Genomic DNA, 17,740 nt, shown 5'->3' with positions numbered 1-17,740 from the left:
AAAAGCTTTCCTGTCAAAAGAAAAAATAAACGAATGAATGAAATACTCAAGGAAAAGGACTGGTGTGCTGCTGAGGGGGAAAAATATGTCCTGCATTTTTTGGATGAAGCAGAAATATAAGGTCAGAATCTTAACATCTCAATCTATTCAATGTCTCAAAATTAGAAATTAATTGCCACTTTGCCAGGTGTTTGCCATTGAAATTTAACTTCTGAGTTGGTTCTTATAAGTTCAAAAATGTTACCACTTATATGTGGAATCTAAAAAATAAAACAAGTGAATGTATATAACAAAACAGAAACAGACTCACAGACATAGAGAACAAACTAGTGGTTACCAGTGGGGAGAAGGAAGGGGGTGAAGGGCAACATAGGGGTTGGGGATTAAGAGATACAAACTACTATGTATAAAATAAATAAGGTACAGGATATATTGTACAACACAGGGAATATAGCTATTATTTTGTAGTAACTTTAAATGGAGCATAATCTATAAAAATATGGAATCTATGTACTATGCTGTACACCTAAAACTAAGTTAATATTGCAAGTCAACTGTATTTCAATTTAAAAAAATAAGGAGAGATCAAGAATTTGGTAGGAGACTGGATGTTGAAAGCCTATTTAAAAGAAAAAGGCAAGCTGCCTAAAATGTAGAATGGCCAAAGAAAATATTTACAATGCAACATTTTAAGTCAAGCACTTATAAATAGTAGTAGAAATAAATAAGTACATTAGACTGTATTTGCTATAACATAAAGTAAAACTTCCTCACAAGATTATGAAAGTGATTTTTATTATTTTGGTAATGGTGTCCTATTACAGGTAATTACAAGTATAGAATTTTTTAAATTTGGTATATCAAACAGTAAAAGCCACATATTAATGCTGTGTCCCCCAAATCTATTTCGGTTACAACTATGTATTACAGTTGCTATGTACAGATGGAAAGCATACATGATAAACTACAAAAACAAGAAAAGGTTAAATAAGAAGTTATCCTTGAATTATAAACATCTACTAAAGTATACCTTTGTATTACACAGATGTGTCATAGCTAAAAAACATACAAATTAATACATAATGTTGTGCAACTATTTGATCTAATATAGATGTGATATGAAAATATTAAGGCCATAATAGCATTTCACAGGTAAAGGCTAAGTTCTGAGACATGAAAGCTTTTAGATAATCCACAAAACAAACCTGAGACATCTTCCTCTTGTTTTGGAAAAAAAGCAGTTTCCTTACAAAGTCAAAGCTTTAACATATAAATGAAGCATTTAATAAACAATATACTTTAACTATTGTAATAACCTGGAGTAGATGTTCTGACTAAAATGGTGACCAGCAAATACATTCTTTCTCTGGCAGAAATAAAATTAGATTTTCTGATCAAGCTAGTAACCTGATTACGGTAGTCCCCAAATTTGGTTATTTTTATTTGTTTGTTTTTGGTTTTGCTTTCCTTCCTTTAACTGGGTTACAAACATATTAAATAAACCAGGAAATCTCCCACCTTACTTTCTTCTACCTCAGCCCACTGCCGAAAGTGCCAGATGAACCGAGCCTACGGACATAAAAACCGGCTACAGCACATCTGGACCCGGTTGACTTAAGCAGGCATCCAGATTGGTACATGATCGCTTTTGCTGCCACACATCTCTCAGAGTAAGCAGGCTAGGGCAGCCCCAAATTACTGTCTCAGCCCTACAGGGGGTGGGGTGCAGGGAAGGGTGGGTAACAATGTTTTGGAATGGCCAGTACCCCCCAAATTGAAATGTATTGGGTAAGCCTGATTTCTACAGTTGACTTTAGTGCCTTTAAAAATACTGGCACAGTGTTTTCATATTCAAGAGGTACAGCTGTGAGATTTTATTAATTAAAATTATATAAAATTTTTATTAATAAAAATTCCAAATTATAAAATAGAGTTGCTATGTTGTAGATTTTTAAAAATCTATTTGGGATTCAACACTGGCACGTGGAACATCTTTCTTCTAAATATTCATACTTCAAACTAATTAATTTTGAAGGAGTAGGAGAATGTCTAACCATCTTTCTTCCTTTTCTTTTTTTTTCCACTCCTTTCTCTTACCAGACCCCACAACCATCATACACTCCTCCCTTTATAATTTTGATAAAAAGTTTCCTAAAAGCTTAATGAAATGTAACAAGCAGTAAGCTTTTAGGACACTGCACAACTTCTTTTGGACGTCTGCGAGCAAAAAACTTAAAACTCCAAACTTCACTTTGTACATTGTCAATCTTCCATCACTTTTTAAAAAAGGTTTTCAGGTTATTTACATAAACTGAACATATATATTTTGTTCAAGCTTTATGTTTTCACAGTTACCAAAGTGACTGCTCGCTGGGTTGGCCATCTTAAATAGCACAACTGATCCGACTGGCTCCACTGAAATTCAATGCAATCCTCCAAACAACTTCCCAAGACTGATTCTGACTTTCCAAAACACAAACACCAATGCTATTTTTTGAAAAAAATCATTTAAAAGAGAAACTAGGTCCACTATAATGGGAATTTTCCCCCTTGTTATTTAATAAAGAACATCCAGATAATTCATTGCATTTTTTCATTATTCCCCAGGCAGACACAGCTTCGATCTCTCTGCCTTCCACAGGCTAATGGTCAGATTTCCACTAACTTCCTAGAACTCAGTAATCAGAATGGCTTTAAAATATAATTAAAATTTAAGCATGTCAAGAGTTTGGAATTAAAACATATTAACTAGATCAATTTCAAAAAAAGATTCTGTATTGTGAATGTAATTTTAATAAGCATGTTGTAAAGTGATGAGGAACACATCTTGCAGATCTAATTTTGAGATTTTTCATTCAAATTTTGGATGAGAGAAGAGACTTTGCTTCAACTTGGTTTCCATGATGTCAAAAACAGTTGATTTAATCAAGGTCATACCATGTATTTGAACCAAAATTGGTTAAATTAGTTGTACTTTTCTATTTGCTATGACGTTATAAAAGACACTTTTCAACCCTTTCTTGACCAAAATAATTAATACTAACTGTTTAATAATAAAATAACTAATACATATTGCTTCTGAATAATTATGTAATATATGTACCCATATTGAACACTACTTGGTGACTTTTTAACCTATGAGATCTACTGAAGTCAGTACATTACAATCACACAACTTAAAGCTTAGCTAAGCTGGTAAATTTTTTTTCTCATGATTGAAATTCTGTACTTCAGCAACCAAGAGCGGTATGACTTCAGCTTGGAATTTTTTACAATTTAACAATTTACATTTTAAAATTCATGAAATCACTGAAACCCACTAAATCAACTGCTATTAATTTCTTTCCAAGCAAATAACTTTATGACTCATCCAGAAAAGTAACAGGAAGCACATCAGTTGGCAAAAAGATAAATCCATCCACAGATATTAGAGCCTAACTAAGCTATTTTATTGAAAAGGTGAGAAGGGAATTTCTGGTCTTTACTTTTTCCCTTATCACCCCAAATCACATGTCTTACACTGAAATTATTTGCCTTTGCATATTCAACAATATTTCCTGACACTTTGCTTAATACGGTTTTCTATGGAGCAGACTTCAGCACACAGAACATCAATCTTGGATCCCACCCGACAAGGCATGGTTACTAAAATGCTTCTTTATTAGGTAGTTCTGTATATATGCACATGTGTGTTTTAACTCCAAAGAATGCTCCCTCAAGAAATTATTATTACCAACATTCAATATATGTATAAAAATTCTTTGGGTCCTTTAATTCTTTGACTCAAAATATCTCCTGGAGCTCCTACACAGCCCACTGCTCTGAGGACATGTGTGCAAAGCACATCATCTGCGGGTCAGTTGGTTTATGCTCACTTTAGAGGCTAATTGAGAAAGTGGCATGGAGGAGCTAGGAAAAAAAAACAAAACCTTAATTTTACACTCCATCCCCCAAAACTTGTGTACTTATAAAATTTCTGCTTGCCTCTGGCTTCTCACTGGCAGTCTTCCTCAGCTTGTAACTTTTGGACAGCACTATCAAGGAGCTCCATGGACTCTCTGAGAGTGACATTGATTTTAAATGACTTGGGTTTAATGGTCAGGCCGTAATTAAAATCCATTTTCGAAGGCTCGTCTGGATTGGCCCTGAAATTGCACTCATGAGCCAGGATGGAGATGAAGAGAAACAGCTGCATCTTGGAAAGCTCTTCCCCGATGCACCGCCGTTTGCCCACTGAAAAAATCATCACACTGCTGGCTAGGTCCTTGTTGATGAAGCCATCCTTGTCCAAGAATCGGGCTGGATCAAAGTCTTCTGGGTTAGACCATTTCACTGGGTCATGATTCACGGACCACTGGTTAACAAAAACCACCGTGTCCTTGGGGATGTGGTAGCCCAAGACAGAAGCGTTGGCCGTGGTGGCGTGAGGAATGGTGACGGGCACAAAGCTGGAGAAGCGCATGGCTTCATAAAGAAAGGCCATGACGTAGGGCAGGTGGGGTTGGTCGTCCAGGCAGGGCAGCCGGTCCCTACCCACCACTTGATCCAGTTCTGCCTGTACCCGAGCCTGCACTTCCGGATACCTGTTTGGTTTTTAATGCAGAGAGAGAAAATAAGTCAGGAACACTAATTCTTCTTTCATCTAGAAAGCCCATTACAATTTATTTTAATACCACTGTTCTTTAAACTGGCTATCTGAATCAGAAACTGAATTAAGATTTCCAGCAAAAAAAAAAAAAAATCTAAAATGGTTTCCTAATTTATCACTGCATGACAAGATGGAGTTTAACAGTTATATTTCCTGTAATAAGTCTCCTATGGCTCAAGCTCTTTTTCCCATCATAAGTCAAAAAAAGGTCTAAGTTTCCTCAGCCTGAAAAAGCACAACAATGGATAAGGTCGACTTCTCCATTGGGCACAGCAGGGACAGTGCCTAGGACCCACAGTACTTTTGAGGGACTCATGAAAATTCATTTCTTTTAAAATCAGAAGAAAATAAACTTTTAGGTCAATGAAAATGTTTCAATATATAATTTTAATATATTAAGCTTTATACCAATGTCATAAAATTTAACTTAAAAAATTTTTATTGAGTAAGATGTCTACAAAGGCAAAAGCACCAGGGTCCACAAAAATTAAAATGTAACCCTCAAAGTGAGTTCTTCTTTTCTCCTCATCTCCCTAGACAGTTCCAGCAGACACACTGTTCTCATTTTATACAAAGATAATTGGTATCCTGAGAGATAAAGCTGCACATCTTCTAAATTTAAAAGCAAATCCCCAATGTTCATGAGATTACCGTACAGATTGTAATACTTATTCACTGTTGCCGATAAAACTAGTACAATCCTTTTGGAAAACAAAGCAAGATCAATACGGGTAACTCCTCCCCACCCTTTTAAAACCCAGTGATCTAGAAATGTATTTTCAGGAAATAACTTAGCAGGTACAAAAACATAACTACAATAGCTGAAATATTAAAAATGCAATCAACATTAAAACACAAGAAATGATTGTATATAACAACCCATTACTATGGCAAAATGTTATGTAGCCATAAAAAATTACTAAAATAAAGTTTAAAAGACAGGGAAATGTCCACTACAGTAAGTAGAAATGTCAGAAGTCAAAAAATTTGTAAATAATTCTTGTGAATCTGAAAAAATAATTAAGCACACATGTGGTGAAATTATGGGTGATTTTAAAAATTGCTTCTTTAGCTTCATACTTCAGGGGTCTGCAAACTTTTTCATAAAGGGCCAGATAGTATATATTTTAGGATTTGTGGATCAAACCCACTGCCTCCCAATTATCCAACTCTGCCTTGTGCTGTAGTGTGAAAGCGGCCATAGACCATACATGAATGAATGGGCATAACTGTATTTCCATAAGACTTACATACAAAAACAGGTAATGTACTTTGTCAACCCCTGTCATATTTTTTTCACTAAAAAGAAGAAAAAAGGACTCATCAGCTATACCGAATTGAAAGTGATCCCAAAATTGTTTTACTTCTTTTTGCTGCCCAATTGGAGTACCTGGAGAACGATTTACAATTCGGTTTCTAGTGAAAACAAGAAAAGAAAAAAAGAAAGGCTGTTTCAAAAGATAACATGTTTTTCTGGGGATGCAAAGGACTTATTGATCCCATTCTGGAATTGTCTTCTTCCTGACCTGTTATTATTGACTTCTCTTTATTCAATTTCTGCCCCTCCCCCATATGTGTTTCCATGATATTAATACTGAAGAGTGATTTTAAACATAACAAAAATTAAAAAGAAAGAAAAAGGATTTGTGAAAAGCAGTTGTACATTCCATAAGGAAATATAGGATTCTAATGCAGTGGATTCTAACAACAAAAGAAGTTGTTTTTAACCTTCCCGTTTCTAGGGGGCCAGCAAATTCAGCTTCTCCTATCGCCTACCTGTGCGCCAAGAAATTGCACAACCAGGATTTCTGGTCTCTCAAGGCAATCAAGAGTTGCCTTGAATGAGACATTTGCCCCTGGGGTAAGGTTGCCAGATAAAATACAGGCTGCCCAGTTAGACGTGAATTTCAGATAAACAACAGCGAATCTTTTAATATAACTATGTTCTATGTAAAATTTATTTTTTATTTGCTCAATCTTGGGGATACCGGGGACCTGTTTGATTCGTGCGTGTACAAATTTAGCAGAGGTCCGCGACTGGGGTCCAACTAACCGAGCCGAGCCCAAGGATCCTAGAGGGCTGCAGGTGCCTCCCGCACACCCAGTTTGCCTTTCTGGATGCCGCTCTGCGTTCGGTAAAGTTACTGCTTCTCCCATTCTTTACACTGACACTTCTAGCGCGGCGGTTTTAGAAACCTAGCACAATCCGCTGGTTTCTGGCCGCTTTCCTGAAGTTTCGGATTAGCGGTCCGTGAGGCCCGACCGCCAATCGCTACCTTTGCCGGGGTACAAAGCCCTGACGAGCGGTTGGCTTTTGGCTCCAGGGCCGGGCGGCTTCCGATCCGCGCTGAAGACTGGCCGAGCCGATTAGGCTGCTGTGTTTATTTAACATATTTTTTTTTTTTTACTGCGCTGCCCTTTCCTTCGGAACCGTTCCAAATTTGCTTCTCCTGTGCCATCGCGGGAGATCGGGGATGATCAGCGGGCACTTAAAAAAAAATCTTGCTTTTCCAAGGGGTTTCACACAAATTTGTCCCCACTCGGAGCGGGTAGCGACAAGATCAGGGATGCGGAGCCATCCGGGCGCCGCTGGGTGGGGCGTGCGTGCGCGCCCATCTCGGCCAGCACCGTGCCTTCCTGAGTCGCGCTTTCCGGACGCGGTCTCAGATTTGGGAGGTTGGGACCTTGAGCGAAACCCCAAACCCTCCCTGCGCGCTAGTCGCGCGACCTCAGCATATTCTAATTCCACTCTGCCTTTTACAGAGGAGGGGAGGAAGGCCATCCCAAGCCTCCTGGAGGCTTTACCTGGTGAAGAGGACGAGCAGCCACTGCAGCGCGGTGGAGAGAGTATCCTGGCTGGCGCCGAAGATGTCTGTGACGGTGGCCGGCACGTACTCTTCGTCCAGCCGCGCGCCGCCGTCGCCAGAGCCCGGGGCAGCTTCCTTTGCCGCCGAGAGGATGAAGGCGTCCATCATGTCGCGGGGGGCGGCCCCGGGCCGAAGGCTTTCACGGTGCCTCAGGAACTTGTCTAGGACGAAGTTGCTGAAGTTGCGATTGAGCGTCTCGAATTCACGGAAGGCAGTGCGCACGGGGTTGGGGAAGCGCTGCAGCCAGGGCAGCACGTCCACCAGGCTGCCCGCGCCCACCGTGCGCCCGAACTCCTCGTTGTGGCTGAGCAGCTCTCGGAACTCGGCGTCGTCGTGGCTGTAGCGGCAGCCGAAGCAGACGGCGCTCATGACGTTGGCCACGGCCACCACGGTCAGCGGCCGCGGGTCGAGAAAGGCGCCGCCCGCGCTGCCGCGCACCAGCAGCTCCACCAACTCCCGCGCCTCGCCCAGCACGTGGCCCTCGAGCACCCGGCGGCCGCGCGGCTGGCGCGTGGAGAAGGCTCGCATCGTGCTGTGCGCCGCGCGCCGCTGCGCCTTCCAGCTCTCCGAATACTGGCCGAAAGCCAGGCTGCGGCCACCAGACACCACGCGGAAAGAGGCGAAGGGCGGCCGGTCGGCGAACGCGGCGCCCTGCTGCACCAGGGCCTGGCGGATGGCGCGCTCGCCGTTCAGCACCACCACCCGGCAGTTGCCCAGGCGGATCTGGAAGACGTCGCCGTAGCGCCGCGCCAGGCGTGCGAACGAGACGTGAGGCGCCGGGCCCATCGACGCCGCATTTCCGATCAGCGGCCAAGCGAAGGGACCCGGGGGCGCGGACCCCGGCTGCCGCCGCCGCTGCCTCAACAGCCACTGGCCCACGTGCACCGCGGCCAGCACCGAGAGCAGCAACAGGAGCGTGGTCTGCTGGGCCGACAGAGGGATAGGCGGCAGATGCTCGTCCGGGCTGAGGCTGGTGGCCATGCTGGGGAGAGAAGGGCGAAGGCGTGACACTCAGGTAGGCAGAGAAAGGAGCGGGCGCCCTACGCTCCTACCCCCGGCCTCGGGCTACCGTGCACTGTTGGGTAGGGAGGCGGTCGTGCGTAGGTCAGGTCAGGGCTAGCTCACTGGAGAAGCCGCTGAAGACGCCTCTTGCCATCCCAAACCCATTCCCCAAAAGCGAAGGGAAGGGTCGTGTTTCTACCTCTCTGTGACCCAGACTCCCCCCGACCCCGCCCCAGCCGCGTAACGGTTCCTACAATTCAAGGGCAACACGGCGGGCATCAAGGCTGTGGCGCTCAGTTCCCTCTAAGTGCCTACCACCCCGGCCCCTGCGCCCCCCGTCACCCCTGATCTGCGAGAACCCATCACAAGAGGCCGCAGGAAGGCGGCTCCGCCGACAGACTGACCTGCAAGGCGGCGCGGTTTCCAGCAGCGCCAGACGGCCGGCTCCGAGGACGGATTGGGGCCTTTGTGGGATTCAAGACCGCAACCTAAGTGTCTCCAGGAAGTCGGAGGCCCGCCCTGGACACCTGTTGCCAGGTCTGGGAACTTTAGCGCCCACTCTGGAGTCTCTAGGCGTCGTCAGAGCCAGAGGCGCTTGGATTGGGATGGGGGCGGAGAAAGGTGCCTTCTTTGCAGAGCCCCGCTGCACCTGGGCCTCGGCAAAGTCAGGGTTTTCTCAGTGCGTGGGGATTGCGACTGCGGGTCGATGAATAGAGTCAATTCCCAGCCCCCACGCCCCCCGCACGGCTCTGACAGCTGGCGTCGCACAGGCGTGGCCCGTTTGCACAGTCACTCGGGAGAGTCAAAACGCGCCATCCCGCTTCTCTTTTTTAAGGTCTGTGTGGGGGAGGAGGCAGCGGGACCTGACGGGGGCGGGGCTTGCGGGGGGCGGGGCGCGCCGGGACAGTCCAAGCCTGTCGGACTCCAGCTTGGGTCGCCGCGCGCGGGTGGTCACGCGAGGCGGCCCCGGAGCGCCCCGACGGCCTTGGCGCAGTAGCTGGCGGCTTTCCTGGAAGCAGCGGTGTGAACTTTTCGTTTGCCCAAAAACCACTCTTCCTCGCAGTCACCCCCGATCGAGGCCGCACAGTTTCCCCGGGACACAACCTGAGTACCTCCCTGCGCTCTCAGTTGGAGTGCCTCCACGCCCTGAGCGTACGACCTCCCTTCCCTCTCGGTGGCTTGAGCGTCCTTCCCCGAGAGAAAACCGCTCGAGATCCTTGGGCCCAGAACCGGGAAAGGAAACCTGTCAGTTTGGAAAAGAAAGTTCGGTTGTGGTAGCGGTTTGCCTTACTGCATCCCGAATTGTTTTATTTTTATTTTAACGTTCTCGCAAGCAAATCGGCCGGTCATGTCAGGCCCTTTGGCGAGCAAAGTTCTCCTTCCACCTTGCGCGGCGAGATCGAGAATCCCTGAAGGACGCCGCTCCCCCGCCCCGGGGCCCAGAGTGTCCTTGGCACACAAAGGCCAGCCAGAGCTGGCGCACCGCAGCTGGCCCCGAGGTTTCCCGCGTAGAAACTCCTCCAGGTGGCGCCGCCCACTGGAGAGCGCGGGGCAACGCTGGCTGCGTCGGAGGCCCTGGCGCCCGGCCCAGGAGCCAAGCTGGGACGAACACTGGAGAGAGGAGGGGAGGGAGGGCGCTCTGAAGATTCCTGGAGGGAGGAGGCGAGGGGGGTGGTGGTAGAAGAGGAGGCCAATCTCCGCGCGCCTGCGAACTTTATTGGGTTGAAAAATCTCTTCTGCTGTCGCCTCCCCCTTGCGTGCGGAGCTGTGCCTTGCGTGCGCCGCTTCTGGAAAGTCGGCTCCACTCATATCCCTCGGCGCTTCTCACGGCACCTCACACGCCTAGGCAGCGGCGGGGGCGGTGGCCGAGGGCGGGGCGCGGACCGCCACCACCCTCCGCGGCGCACGCACAGCCGCGCCCGCCCGGGCCGCCACCCGAAGGCCGGATCTGGGCTCGCGTTGCTCTCGGAGTGGGGACTCTCTTGTCAAAGGGGAAGCCCAAGGCGCTTGGGCCGCGGTAGCTTCCCCGGCCGCGGCGCCCTTTTCAGTCGGCTAGTACAAAGTATTTTAAAGACCCTGGAGAGAAATGGTCTTTTCCCCAAGGTTGGGGAAAGGACGAGCCCGGAGAAAGGGTGGGATGTATAGTAGTTACCCAAGTAGGAAGTGTACTTCCGATCCTCCGGGGTTATCAAGTGTAAGTAAAGAAGTTGGGCGTTTACCACGTGACAGCCCTGTGCTTTTTGAGCTTTACCGGCGCTGCGAATCTCTATTGTTTCCCGGTTTACAGCTGAGGAAACGGGTTCAGAGAGATTATATGACTTACCCAAGATCACACGCACTATAGTAATACATTTACAATCAAACGATATAATCTTAAATGATTTCTCTTTCCAAGTAAATGATTGAAATGCTTGCATGGGCAAAGTGGGGCGGTTTTCTACCCTCCCACGCTCCCTCCTGCTAACTGGTAAGAAGTGGAGCCAGAATTTGAACCCACGAAGTCGCACTCCAGATCGATCATACAAGTTTACGCGGAAGGAAATCCTCAGATAAAAGGCACAAATGCCTTCTTTCCTACCCACCTTAAAAAAAAAAAAAAAAAAAATCAGCTGGGCAGATTTTTTTTAAATAGTTTTTGGGGGTTTTTGTTTTGTTTTGTTTTACAGAATTGAGGGTTCTGAGGATCCTAAAGAAATAGTATGCTAACCTTCTGCAGGTAAATTGGTTTTGAATAAGGGAGGCCTACGGCCTGTGCTTCATAGCTGACTTTGGAATAACTGGTTAAATTTTAAAGAAAAATAAAGGGACATCTTAAGAGTCTGACTTATTGAAAGGTTGAAACCAACATTAAAATATCTTATCTGATAAGAAAATGACTTTTGTAAAATTCTCCATTCAGTAGCTTTTGAGAGGTTCTCTGGAAATGATTTTACACTTCATGATGGGGTACTCAGTTCCGTAAGGAAGTTAGTTTTTGAGCAACTGAGTAAATAAGCATTGGTTTCCCAGGGCTGTGCTGGCATATATATCCTTTGAAATGAATTTTGTAGCAACCTTACAATATCCAGCTTTAGTATGACCTTTGTCTAATCATTCAAGACTGCCGCAATGTATCAGTCTCTTACTAGACTTTAGTAGACAAGAACTGTGTACGGGCTAATGCCAATTTTGAGCTATCAACATTCCTGAAAGCTTTTATCACAGTATCTCCGCCAGAATCAGACGGATGGAGGTGCTTTTAAACCAAGTAAATTTCTATCTTAAAAAGTACAAACAAAGCTGTTCCTAAGATCTCCTGTTTAATTCCTGAGTAATGTCATATAGTTTTTAGTAAACTAGATACATACCTTCCTGCCACAGCAAATAGTTCAAGCAAACCCTCCTCCAAGCCGTAATGCCTTGGGCTCAGCTCTTGCAGGACATGCCTTCAAAAGACAGAGGAACCAGTTGGGCAAATGCTGTCAGAAAGATAGACCTTATCAATTATGACAAGCCGAAGCCAAAATGACTGGCTATGGTAACGCCGGGCCTCAGGTTCTCCCAGGCTTTGCGGTGTAGACTTCTGTTGGAGGGTCCATCTGGTACCTGATGAAAACGCAGGGTAAATCCAAAGCGGCCTGTGGGTACCCCTGATCCAGCTCATGGTGGAGCCCTCACTCTAGTGAAAATCCACACCAGGCTTTTAAGTTATCTCAGTTCCTCAACCAAAGCCAGTGTCTAAGGCCTAGGGATCTCCTTTCAGTCAACAACACACAATACGGGGATTTTGCCTTCCCAAAACTCAAATTTGAATTGTTTGGTACAAATAACTTTCAAAAGAACAGCTAAGCTAGAAAGATAGTTCAAAGCAGAGGTTTAAAATACCTTGTATTGTATTGATTCCATAGAACAGAAATCCAGCTGAAGCTTGTTTAAGCAGGACAGGAATGCACTGGCTCATGTGCAGGAAAGGATAATGGTGGTACCTCACAGGATGGAAGGACCTGGGGCTGCTCGCCCCACTGTCTAGTATGCTGGTCTCTGCTTGGGCTTCATTCCAGATACTCTCTTCATGTAGCGGGAAAGCTGGCCATGGGCAGCCTCAAATTAACCACCCCAAGAGAAAGAGAATATGTCTCTTTCAAGGTCATGACCCAGGCCCCTGGAAGAACTCTGTTGTGCCAGGTTGGCATCAGGCCTCCCTTGTGGCCAAAGGGCTAGTTCTGTTTTCAGAAAAGGAGAGATGGGGGTGGGGGGAACATGCTAGGAAACCAAAGATAAGAGTACCCTCAGTTCTCATGCATCCCACTTCTGTCCATCAGTCCCTTTTGGATTGAAGGATAACCCAAAATAATAATAAATTAGCATATGAGACAGGTACCTTGTGCCTGGAACCAATAGCCAAGAAAGCTCAGCCTTATGGGTTTTCTTCATGGGATTTCTCTCTAGCATAATCCCTGTGTCGATTTTATGGCTAAGCAATGTGCTCTACAGTGGAGTAGAAGCAGCAATCTCTGGCAAGTCTGACATGTGGGATGGGCAAGAATCAGTAATCAGACACATGCTAGTAGGCAGAGAAACAGGAATAAGGAGACACACCAAGTGGCTGCAGTGACTAAGAACATGGCAGAGGGAGAGCTGTAGGATACTGCACAGCTACAATATCCTACAGCTTAAATATGTGAAGGGGAATTGAGAGGATAGAAGAGTTGATACCAAAACTCTGTGCTCCAGCTGACTTGCTTCTGCATCCTTCTTCCTGGTAATATACAGGCTGAGAACCACAGAGCTAAAAATACATCTTATTTCATCTAATCTAAGGAGCCATCATTTATAGAATGCACCATTATTTTCTGTACTAACATAAAGGCTACAGGACTGCCAATTGTAATCACACCATTGATTGTAAGACGTATTTTGATTTCAGACATGTTAAAATGGGTTTTTTTAAAGTGTGTTTTAGAGTCAACAAAGCACAATGCGTGCGAGCAATGATCCTCTGGATTCTCTGCCTTTGTATTAAGCGTGGTGGTCCTGAGGTTTCTCAGATGGGGTAGTCCCAGGAGCGTGACCTTCGAAAGCCATCTCCCCTGCCTTTTATAGTATTTGATATGGATAATTGATGTTTTCTGAATCCTATGTAAAGTGTGGGTAGAAGTAGCTTTGGAAGATTTTGCTAATTTTATCAACCTAAATATTGGGTTGGCCAAAAAGTTCTTTCCGGTTTTTCCATAATCTTATGGGAAAAACCCAAACTTTTTGGCCAACCCAATAAATCTAAGAAGAAGATAGTCTCTTGCTAATTCAGTGTAGCTTAAGACAAGTTTCTTAGCCCTCCTCCCCTTCCAACCTGATTGCCCCATGAAGCTCTTTCCATATAGTCTGGTATTAGTGAAAGCCACAAAGCTATATTGTATTATTGTAGTTTCCCACCAAAATACTCTCATATGTATTTATTAGAAGTAAAGGGGCATCAGTGTCTGCAACGTACTTTCAAATGGTTCAAGGAAAAAAGACAAAGTGGGGGTAGGGAGAGAGAGAAGAAAATGATACAGCAAATGTGGTAAAATGTTCATAATTGGAGAATTTGGGTAAATGAAAGTTCTTTGTGATGTTCTTGCAACTTGTCTGTAAGTTTGAAACTATATCAAAATTAAAGTTACTAAAAATAAAAAAATAAGAGCATAAGAAAGAAATATCTTCATAACATGATGATCTTTCATTATCCTTTTACTGAGAGTCTCTTAGAAGAAAGGACCATGAAAAGAATCTGGATTGCTATGTCGTTCAGTGGCTCCACGATATGTTGCTGTTAGAGTTCAAGGCTAAGAAAAAGTCTGTGCTCAGTTAACAGTAGTTTTCCTCAGCACTACCTGGTAGCACCTTTACCTTCTTTGTTGCCTTTGCTCTTGGAATGGTTCAAGTGTATCTGTCTTTTACTGTAAGCCTCCTTCAATTGCTTTTGAGAAGAGGAGGAATATAAGATGCAAACAGTACCTGCCCTTTAGCTTCATTGTGTCCTTGTTTTAAGGAGATAATCCACTTCCAGTTTGAGGTGCTTCATCAATGTAGCAAATGGTTCTGTTCTCTAATGGCTTCTTCCCTGCTTCCTTTAGTTTCCTTCCTTCCCTGCCTTTTGTCTTCCCCTGGCTCTTCCTTCTTCCCTCTTTCTTGTCTCCCATTCTCTTTCGTTCTCCCTTTCCTTGAGTCCACTTCTACCTCTTCCTCACCTGCACTGGCTGGGAGAGCCCCCACTCTTTTCTCTGCTTTCCATTGTCTCCCTTTCTCTCTCCATCCTCCTGCCGACCTTCTCTCTCTCACAGAAGAGTAAAGAGTAGGGGCAAAGTAGACAAGAGAAGTGGGAGTGAAGAAAGGAAGAACAGGGGTCAGGGAGCCAGAACAACTAAGGAAAGAAAAGGGGGCAAAATATCAAACACCAAGGCTGAAAGACAACCTCAGTGACCATTTAGTCTAGTCTCTCAGCCACCATCTGAGTCCCTCCTGCTCCATATTTGTGGATGAAGCATTCACTAACTCAGTTGATGCTTTGCTTTGAAGCACTTCATCCCTTCTTTCAAAGCGAACACCATCATATTGCATTCTTACAGAGGATTTTGTCTAACCATATGCTGCCATGAATTAACTCTCCCACCTTTCCTTTCAAGAATCAAAACCGGTTTGATTTGGGAATCTTTTCCTTTCCAAATGAAATAGATGCAGTACTTAATATTCTTGGTGTTTGTAGATATTGCCATATGTATTCCCTTTAAAACCCCAATCTAGTTTGTAAAAAGATGGTGACACATGTAAATAAGGCATCAATGACACTCAAAAATAATAATAATAGACAGCACTGTTTCTAGAGGAAGGGAGGGGATGCCAAGTCTGTGGTTGCTTTTGCAAATCTGTTCCACAGGCTCCAACTACCACCCCCATTCACTTCCTGAAATTCACCTTTGTAACAGTGGAACTGAGGGGCTGCTGTCCTCTACTTTGGTCAACAGAGAAAAACTTGACTTTCCTAATTCTTTGATCAAGCAAAGAAAATCTTTACGCAGATAAAGGATGTTGTTTTTCATTTTATTTCACAAAAATAAATATGTACCAGGTTACCAAGAAAATGCATAAAGCAACAATAAGTACCAGAAAAAAAAAATAAACAATATACATTTGGGTTCAGCTAAATCACAGTATCTAGCCAGGATATGTTGACTGGTACAGCTTCCAGATCTGGGATGGATTCTTGGTTGAGGATCCAGATTCCAGTCTTCTTTCTCTCCATTAACTCTTATTTTTTAGGGTTAGATCTTTATTCCCTTACAGGTTTTCTTCTCTTTCCACAAAGGGACAAAAATTCGGGTCAAAAACTGTAGTCGCATCCAGGGCTTGAGAAAATAATTGGTAGTTAAATAGCGAAAGCAGTTATTCCTACCCTACACATTCCCAAAAGAGAACATGAGGGCTGGATAATTATACATTGGCTTTTTGACCATCAACCCCCAGCAGGAATTTTCCATCCTCCTATTGAAGTGTGGATTTCTCAACACTGTCCTGTCATGTTGTTGGACTGCTCTGGTTAGAAAGCTCTGGATGTTAGGAGGTTCTTTCCAACATTAAGAAAGAATCTGGAGTGAATGTTCTTGTCTTCTGCTGAACTTAAAGCTTCCATTTGAAGTAACATAAACCAAGACTAGTTTCTCTTTCACGCAACAGCCCTTCATGTGTTTGAAGATGGCTCTTGTGCTGCCACTGAGCCATCCTCCCATCAACTAAGAAATGCCCCAGTTCTTTCAATCATTCTTTGAATAACTTGATTTCTAGTACTTAACCCAGCTTATCTGTGCCTTCTAGACAAAGCAGTCCTTCAATATGCCTAAGTGTGTACCTGAAACTAAACACAATACCCCAAAGGTGACATCCTGTCCAGCCCAGAGAGATGTGGTTACTTCCCACAGTGTTTCTTTTAATGCAAACTAAGTTTGGGGACTATTTTAAGGTATCTGCATCCACTGTTGTACCAAACTTGTGATGAACTAAAGTCTTTATCTTTTATTTTAAGACAATACCATTCTGAGTCTTTAATTGCATGTATGCAATTGATTTAAAAAAACTAAATATGAGATTTTACATTTATTCCTATTAAACATATCTTAAAGCTTCCAGCCCATGGAGACCATGTTGTTACTGTCATGGGCTCTGAGGGCCACAGACCAGAACAGGAGCAGGAAAACAATATGGGGAAAGCAAGTCTAGTGGCCAGGTGACCACTGGCCCACTCTGGACTACTTCTAGGCCAAAAATCTTTGGACTATGGTTTATATTATATATCCACATTATTATACATCCACAGTATTACATATATTTAAATAGTTAATATATAATGTTATATATGATACAATTTGTATATATTATTTTTCTCTTTTGTAAATTCTTAAAACACACACATGTAGTATATAAACAGACTCTTGTTGCAAAAGATTCAATCAGTATATAAGAACATACAGAAAAATAGGAAAGCCCATACTCCCACCCCTTCTCAGATGCAGCCACAGGAACCATGTGTCTTCCATTTATGTACAGCATATGTTTGTACATATGTATGTATTTTTAATACGAGTGAGATCATACCAAAATTACTGTTCAGTGATTTTTTTTTTCAACTTAACAATTGTCTTGGTGACCTCAACAGAAGGGATAGATCTACTGCATGCTTTTAAACCACTGCGTAATGTGACTGTAACATAATTTATTTAACCATTTCTCTTCGATGGCCTTTTGTGTTGTTTCCAACTTATTGTAGACTCCTTTGCAGTGACTTCACTTTTCCATGCATTGCAAATTCTCTATACATTTGCAAGTGTTTCCCCAGTGGAGATGCTTGAACCAAGGGGATGTGCGTTTTAAAGTGTCTTGCTACCACCTCATTGCCTTCCAAGAAGGTGGCCAGTTTGCATCTTGAACCTGGGGTATTGTACCAAGTAGCACGTGCCAAAATACTTTTCCTTCTATAAAAAACTGTTGCTGTAATTTAGCTTTGCAAATGGAGAATGAAAACAAAACAAAAATATTACTTGTCTTTCAGACCTGTACCTTACTTTAAAGAATATCTATGCTTGTATTCAGATCATCTCCTCCTCTTGACAGATGAGGGAAATCCCCAGATTAAAGCCAGGAAGACATTAGGGGGGAACATCCCGGATTTTCACATCCTTGTGGAAGACATCACAGAAACCAGGGTGGGAGA

At 43.8% G+C, this 17,740-nt stretch overlaps 1 protein-coding gene across 1 annotated transcript; it reads right to left on the bottom strand.

The window, feature by feature from the left end:
* Positions 1-774: 774 nt before the first annotated feature.
* On the bottom strand, positions 775-10,143 carry CYP1B1 (cytochrome P450 family 1 subfamily B member 1). Its single transcript, XM_082356091.1, has 3 exons — positions 8,922-10,143; positions 7,454-8,497; positions 775-4,583 (listed from the first exon to the last, which is right to left on the bottom strand). The coding sequence occupies exons 2-3, from the start codon at positions 8,494-8,496 to the stop codon at positions 3,995-3,997; spliced, it is 1,632 nt and encodes a 543-aa protein (XP_082212217.1). The 5' UTR covers position 8,497; positions 8,922-10,143; the 3' UTR covers positions 775-3,994.
* Positions 10,144-17,740: the final 7,597 nt, after the last annotated feature.

The sequence above is a fragment of the Balaenoptera borealis genome (genome assembly GCF_965194805.1).
Source record: "Balaenoptera borealis genome assembly, chromosome: 15".
Classification (NCBI taxonomy): Eukaryota; Metazoa; Chordata; class Mammalia; order Artiodactyla; family Balaenopteridae; genus Balaenoptera; species Balaenoptera borealis.
Note: the sequence above shows the minus strand (reverse complement) of the source record. Positions and strands in the feature narration are given on the sequence as shown.

What these genes read in the sequence shown, in the direction of transcription:
- CYP1B1 (XM_082356091.1), bottom strand. Translation starts at nt 8,496, where the DNA reads ATGGCCACCAGCCTCAGCCCGGACGAGCATCTGCCGCCTATCCCTCTG. An exon ending in CTGCTCGTCCTCTTCACCAG is followed by an intron (nt 4,584 to 7,453) that starts GTAAAGCCTCCA and finishes AAAACCAAACAG; the next exon opens with GTATCCGGAAGTGCAGGCTC.